Source organism: Trachypithecus francoisi, unplaced genomic scaffold (assembly GCF_009764315.1).
Source record: "Trachypithecus francoisi isolate TF-2019V2 unplaced genomic scaffold, Tfra_2.0 Lachesis_group8, whole genome shotgun sequence".
Classification (NCBI taxonomy): domain Eukaryota; kingdom Metazoa; phylum Chordata; class Mammalia; order Primates; family Cercopithecidae; genus Trachypithecus; species Trachypithecus francoisi.
The window spans coordinates 67,447,483-67,454,461 of record NW_022681473.1 but is presented as its reverse complement, the minus strand read 5'-3'; the positions used below and the strand labels follow the sequence as shown (position 1 = coordinate 67,454,461).

Here is a 6,979-nt window from a genome sequence, read left to right as displayed (position 1 = left end):
CCAGAGAAAGCAGATGCTGGCAGATCAAGCCCAACCAGCCTGCCGCCAAATGAGAAGGGGTGACGGTGGGGCAGCAACAGCATCTCAGCATGTGCTGCAGGGACCACTGCTGCTGGTGACACAGTATTTCACCCATACAGTAAGATGCCAGGGCTTCATTGGTACTGGGAGATGGAGCAGAGAGGAAATGTCAGTCTCTGCAAAAGGGTATCCCAAGTGAGACTACATGGGCCCCATGTGCTATAGCTGTTGCTAATCAGCCTTTCCTTTTAACACAGGCACGCACATCTGTGCACACATACAATTCTTCTCCCTTCAGCACTGAGAGTCCACAAGGCTATATACGGCACAGAGCACAGATAGGAGGGGAGGCAGCAGAAAGGGGTGAGAAGCGCACTAGACACGGAGCCATGAGCTCTGCCTCCATCTCCTAGGAACCATGTGATGTCAGGAATTGGTGTCTCAGTTGGTAAAAGGGTGCTAACTTACCTCCTAGGACAATTGGGAGGATGAAGAGAAATAGGTGACCATTTTATAAACTTTAGAAGAATTATTACCACCAGAGTCCACCTGGTGTGTGTGAGAAGCCCCAGAGAAAGATAAGCTTCCAGCAAAATCCACTCAAGATCACAAGAAGACCTTTGGGAGGTCAACTTGATACAGAAAGATTTGATATGGAAAAGGTGGTCTGTGGTCTGGCTGCACCAGCATCGCCCAGGATCTTGTTAAAAATGCAGAACTCAGATCCCAGCCCGCAGAGGAATCTGAGTCTACTGGATCGGAACCTGTATTTTAACAAGATCCCCAGGGGACTCTGGTGCACTTGAAGCCTGGGACTCACTGGCCCTGTGCTTGGGGTCTGGGCCTGCCTCTTTCCCTGACTTATCCCTCTGATTTCTGGGGCAGCTCAGCTCCTTCCACCATATAGTTAGGGCTGTGGTCCAGATCCGCTCCAGAGAGAGGCCAGCAAAGCTCTGTATTCTCATTGCTGAGCTGAAAAATTATTATAACTATGCTCATCATCATGATTCTGAAGAAACAAGAGATGGTAGAATCATACTGAGGAAAGCATGATAATACATTTCTGAAATTTACCTTCAAAAATAGTTAAAATTAACAACAACAATAATGTCCTGTTGCTTAATTTATTTGAACTGCAGCAATCCGGAAAAGTCGTCAGTGCACAATGACTCATTCCCTGAGGGTTCTGAATAAGATTCTAAAATCACCACCCATGGTTTTCCTGCACTTTGAAGTGACAGAACAAATGACAGCCAAGATGGGCACTGTCTCCTGAGTCCAGAATGGATGACACACACGCGCCTCACAACAATAACATCCTCATCTAAAAACAGCCTGAAAGGAGGTTATTTCTGGGCTTTACTTGTTAGTAAGCATTTGTGCACCTGTGGGTAGAGACCTAAGACCGAGATAGTTTGGCGGTTTTTTTGTATAGTCAATCAACAAACTTGTTGCCTTTTCCACACCAGGCCCAGTTCTAAGGACATGAGATGAATTCAACCCTCAGAGGAAAACCCTCACGGAGCAAAAATTGGGATAACAAATGAGAAAAGCCATAAATGAGAGAGAGGTGAGGAGGCTAAGGGAGAAAGACTCTGAAGAAGTGTCCCAAGAGGTGAGCACGGAGATGATGGGTGAGAGGGGGATTTGGTCAAAAGTCAGAGGGAAGGGAACTGCATGAAGAGGGAACAGCTGGCACAAGGTCCGAAGGTGGAAGGAGCTTGCAGGGTTCTTCTGGCAGAACAACAATCTAATGCTATGGAAGAAAAATTCAAGACAAGTAGCCTTTTGGATTACATAACAACCTATGGGAAACTCCACAACCCCTGACAATGCTTTGTTGGCATCTGGGAGTGTAACAGCCTCTAGGTGACTGCTCTGAGCTCACCACCCCCCAGTCATCCCCCAACCCAAGCTCAGTGTCCCTCCCCACCGTTGATGCTTTGCCTGTCTCATTCTTCCCTACCTTTTCCCACGTGATTACCCATCTTCCAGCCTTAGCTCTGGAATTGCCTTTTTCTTGATGCTTCCACCTCACTGAAAAAACTGACCCTTCCTCTTCTCAGCATGAATGGGCTGCCATGGACCGGGAGTAACAAGCAGAGAGAGCAAGTTGAAAGGAAAGGGGTTGATCTTGGTTTGGGACAACTTGAGGCTGACATACTTTCAGAAAATCCAGTCAGGGATGTCCCAAGGAAGTAAGTTTTGGCTCAAAGAAGAGAGCAATTGCAGATGTGTATTTGAGAGTCATCAGAAAATTGAAGCAAATGTATACCTACCTGCTTCTTCCTCTTCTAATAGATGAACCCAGCACCTCTACTAGATTCTGTCCCCTCCCATTATTCAAGGACAGTGCACCAGCAATTCTCTCCACTCCTGCATCACAAACTTTCTCCTCTCCATTGGATCAATCCCATCAGGAATCCCAGTTTCTTACATTAAACAAACAATTCTTGATCCCACTTGCCTTTCCAGCAACTGCTCCACTTCTCTGCTCCTCTGTACAGTGACTCATGAAATTATTTGCACTCTTGGTCTCCAATTCTCTCCTCCCATTCTCCTCCAACTCCACCAAAACTGCTTTTCCCAAGATTGCCAATGACTTCCACATGGCAAGCTCCATGAGTCCTCATGTTACTCGACTAGCAGCAGAAACACTTTCTTTACATATTTCCGAGACATCACAATCTCCAACTTTACCTTCCATCCTCTGGCTACTCCTGCTCAGTCTTTTCTGGTTCTGCCTCATCTTCCTGATCCCTATGTCCTTATCACCCCAAGGCTCAGTCCTGAGACCTCTTTTCTGTCTACTTGACTTCTCTTCTTGATATCCAGTAGCATCTTGAATTTAATATATCTATTAAATAGATATAGAGTAGAATATCTAAAACTGAGACCTTGATATTCTACTCTCCAAATTAGATCTTCCCACAGTCCAGTCTTTCTCATCTAAGTTAATAGCCATTCTCTTCTTCCAAGGTGCTCAGAACAAAAACCTTGGCATTAATAGTAATGTCAGCAAAATGGCAGGGTAGGCAGCTTCACAGAAATACCAAAAAACAAGCAGAAACTGTTAGAACCAACTTTGTCAGAACTCCAGAAAACAGCCAAAGGTTTACAGCAACAACTGAACACCGAATCAAGAAGAGGACAACTCCTGACTGTAGGGTGATTACCAGGGACTGGGGCAGGCAGGAATGAGGAGTTATTGTTTAAAGAAGTTTGGGTTGATTAAAAAGTTCCAGGGATGGATAGTGGTGATGGTTGCACCACAACATGAATGTGCTTCATGTCACTGAACTGTACACTTATTGATAAAAATAATTAAAACGGCAAATTTTATGTTACATATATTTTACCACAATAAAAAAATATGATACAGGTAAGCTGTGTGGCATTACTACTCCTTGCCCTAGTCCCGACTTGGCAGCAGTCTTAAAGACGGCAGCCCACATTCTATCGTGGATCCTGGTCCCTCTTTCTAGAAGGGGCAGACGAGACACCATTCTCAAATTACTGTGTAGGTCTGCTCTAATCTGTCTCAGGGCTATTCGAAGGACTGATGCAAGACACAGTTTGCTTTGCTTAATGCAGAATGTACTCAGGCCAGAAAAGTAGCAGACAGTACTCTATAAACATTACCAAGACTCACACACACAAAAAAAGTGCAGATGCCTGAAGCAGAAGATTAGATTTTGGCTGCAACATATAATAGACTGCCAAAAGCCTAGAAGAAAAAGCCAAGGAGAGTGTTTCTTTGGGACATTAGGGGACTCCAAAGCACCCTTGTATATGGAGGAATTTAGAAAGCTTCGTCAAAGACCGCAAACTTTCACTACAGGTTGGTCCGTAGTTTCAGTGGAAGTCTGCGTAAGTGTTGAAGGAGAGCCAGAGAACAAAGAAGCAACCTGCAAAGACTGAGAGAGGTGTTTTTGTTTAGGTCCTGTCATTCAAAGATATCTGTCAAAACACTAGTTAGACACAAGCTAAGAAAGAGCAACTTCAGTGACCAGTGACCACACATGAAAAGGAATACAATCTATGAAAAAATAAGTAGAAAAAGTCACTAGACAAATGGACTACTACAGCCTTCAACCAAATAATCAACCAACGAAACAAACTAAAAGCCCAGAAAAACCTGGAGGAGAGTTAAAAGATACTTATTTACATGATTTAAAAGATGAATGAATAAAAAATTATAAGTCTGTTATTGGTTACATATGCATAAAGATATAATTCGTGACAACATAAAAGGGGGACAAAGATACACTGGAGCAGAATTTTTTGTACGCTATTGAAGTTAAGTTGGTTTCAATTCAACTAGTTTGCTATAAATGTATGATGTTCAATATAACCCCCATGGTAACTACAAAGAAAATACCTAAATATCTTTAAAATAGCCACAAAAGAAATGAGAACAGAATCAAAACATTTCATTACAAAAAAACAAACACAAAAGTGACCAACACAGAGGTTAGGAGAAAAATTTTTTAAAGAAAGAAATAAAAATAGATTAATTTTAAATATCAACACAAAAGACAGTAATGAAGGAAATGCAGGATTTTAAAAGGTAAAAGACGTATGAAAATCAAATATCAAATTGTAGAAGTCTTTCTTTATCCAATAGTATATTAAATGTAAATGGATTAAAGCCTCCAATCCAAAACAAGAGATGGCAGAACGGATTAAAAAACCATGATCACTGTTCTCTCTTTCCGGACCTGGCAGAGCAGGAGGCGCCATCATGGGAGTTGACATTCGCCACAACAAGGACCGAAAGGTTCGGCGCAAGGAGCCCAAGAGCCAGGATATCTACCTGAGGCTGTTGGTCAAGTTGTATAGGTTTCTGGCCAGAAGAACCAATTCCACATTCAACCAGGTTGTGCTGAAGAGGTTGTTTATGAGTCGCACCAACCGGCCACCTCTGTCCCTTTCCCGGATGATCCGGAAGATGAAGCTTCCTGGCCGGGAAAACAAAACGGCCGTGGTTGTGGGGACCATAACGGACGACGTGCGAGTTCAGGAGGTGCCCAAACTAAAGGTATGTGCACTGCGCGTAACCAGCCGGGCCCGCAGCCGCATCCTCAGGGCAGGAGGCAAGATCCTCACTTTCGACCAGCTGGCCCTGGACTCCCCCAAGGGCTGCGGCACTGTCCTGCTCTCCGGTCCTCGCAAGGGCCGAGAGGTGTACCGGCATTTCGGCAAGGCCCCAGGAACCCCGCACAGCCACACCAAACCCTACGTCCGCTCCAAGGGCCGGAAGTTCGAGCGTGCCAGAGGCCGACGGGCCAGCCGAGGCTACAAAAACTAACCTTGGATCCCACCCTCTTATTAAAAAGATTTTGAATGCTAAAAAAAAAAAAAAAAAAAAAAAAAAAACCATGATCCAGGCCGGGTGCGGTGGCTCAAGCCTGTAATCCTAGCACTTTGGGAGGCCGAGGCGGGCGGATCACAAGGTCAGGAGATCGAGACCATCCTGGCTAACACGGTGAAACCCCGTCTCTACTAAAAAAAATACAAAAAACTAGCCGGGCGAGGTGGCGGGCGCCTGTAGTCCCAGCTACTCGGGAGGCTGAGGCAGGAGAATGGCGTGAACCCGGGAGGCGGAGCTTGCAGTGAGCTGAGATCTGGCCAGTGCACTCCAGCTTGGGTGACAGAGCGAGACTCCGTCTCAAAAAAAAAAAAAAAAAAAAACCAAAAAAAACCATGATCCAATATGCTGCCCACAAAAGACATTAATAAAAACAAAGAAAAGGGGCCAGGCGCGGTGGCTCATGTCTGTAATCCCAGCACTTTGGGAGGCCGAGGCGGGAAGATCATGAGGTCAGGAGTTTGAGACCAGCCTGGCCAACATAGTGAAACCCCATCTCTACTAAAAATACAAAAAAAATTAGCCGGGTGTGGTGGTAGGCACCTGTAATCCCAGCTACTTGGGAGACTGTGGCAGGAGAATCGCTTGAACCTGGGAGGCAGGGGTTTCTATGAGCCAAGATTGCACCACTGCACTCTAGCCTGGGTGACAGTGTGAGACTCTGTCTCAAAAAAATAAATAAATAATTAAAAATAAAACAAAGAAAAAATCCACATTGTTTCAACTGATGCAAAAAAAAAAAAAAAAAAAGGCATTTGACAAAATTCAACTCCTTTTATGATGACACTCAGAAAACTAGAAATGCTTCTAGTTTTCACCTTCTGTCCTACTACTCCCTTCCTCCCCATTCACTCTAATCCTGTCTCATTCTTCCATCTTTGAACATGTGAGGCACATTCCTTGGGGCCTTTGCACTTGTTCTGTCACCTGAAACACCTTCTGTAGACATCAGCTCGGCTAGCTCTCTCACTTCCATTTTGTTGTTGTTGTTGTTGCCTTCTCAGTAAGGCCTTCCTTGTCTAACCTATCTAAATTTTCACACGCATCTTGGAATTTCATGTTCTTCTTCCCTACTGTTTTATTATCACCAAGATACTATGCATTTTAAACTTATATTCATCGCCTGCTTAGAATGTAAGCTACATAGGGCAGGTACATTTTTAGTATTTTGTTCACTGCTGTAACCCTGGTGGCTAGAACACTGCCTGAGACACATGCACTCAATAAATATTCAATGACTTAATTAACCCATACATAGGTGGAAGTTGAAGCTATAGCATAGATGAAAGTCCCAGGAAGACTGTGCTTAGTGAGAAGGGATGTGGGTTAAGTACAAACCCTGGTGAATACCACCATGCAAGAAAATAGCAGTTGATCCTGTGGGGGACTAAATAGGAACAGTATTGGGTTGAATGAGAGAGTGAATCTTATCAAGATTATTTATGATTTCACTAAACCCTTTTCTAACTTGAACATTAAGCCTGAGATTTAATTCAACAGCATAAGAGAAAAAGAACTAAGAAAGCTCAGTGTCTATGATTTTAGGATGAAAAAAACTTTCTTAGAATGACTCCCTAAAATAATGCA

The 6,979-nt window shown here is 43.9% G+C and overlaps 1 protein-coding gene across 1 annotated transcript; it reads left to right on the top strand.

The window, feature by feature from the left end:
* Positions 1 to 4,719: 4,719 nt before the first annotated feature.
* Positions 4,720 to 5,400, top strand: LOC117080128 (60S ribosomal protein L18). Its single transcript, XM_033204745.1, has one exon. The coding sequence runs from the start codon at positions 4,766 to 4,768 to the stop codon at positions 5,330 to 5,332; it is 567 nt and encodes a 188-aa protein (XP_033060636.1). The 5' UTR covers positions 4,720 to 4,765; the 3' UTR covers positions 5,333 to 5,400.
* The last annotated feature ends 1,579 nt before the right edge of the window (positions 5,401 to 6,979 follow it).

What these genes read in the sequence shown, in the direction of transcription:
- LOC117080128 (XM_033204745.1), top strand. Translation starts at nt 4,766, where the DNA reads ATGGGAGTTGACATTCGCCACAACAAGGACCGAAAGGTTCGGCGCAAG.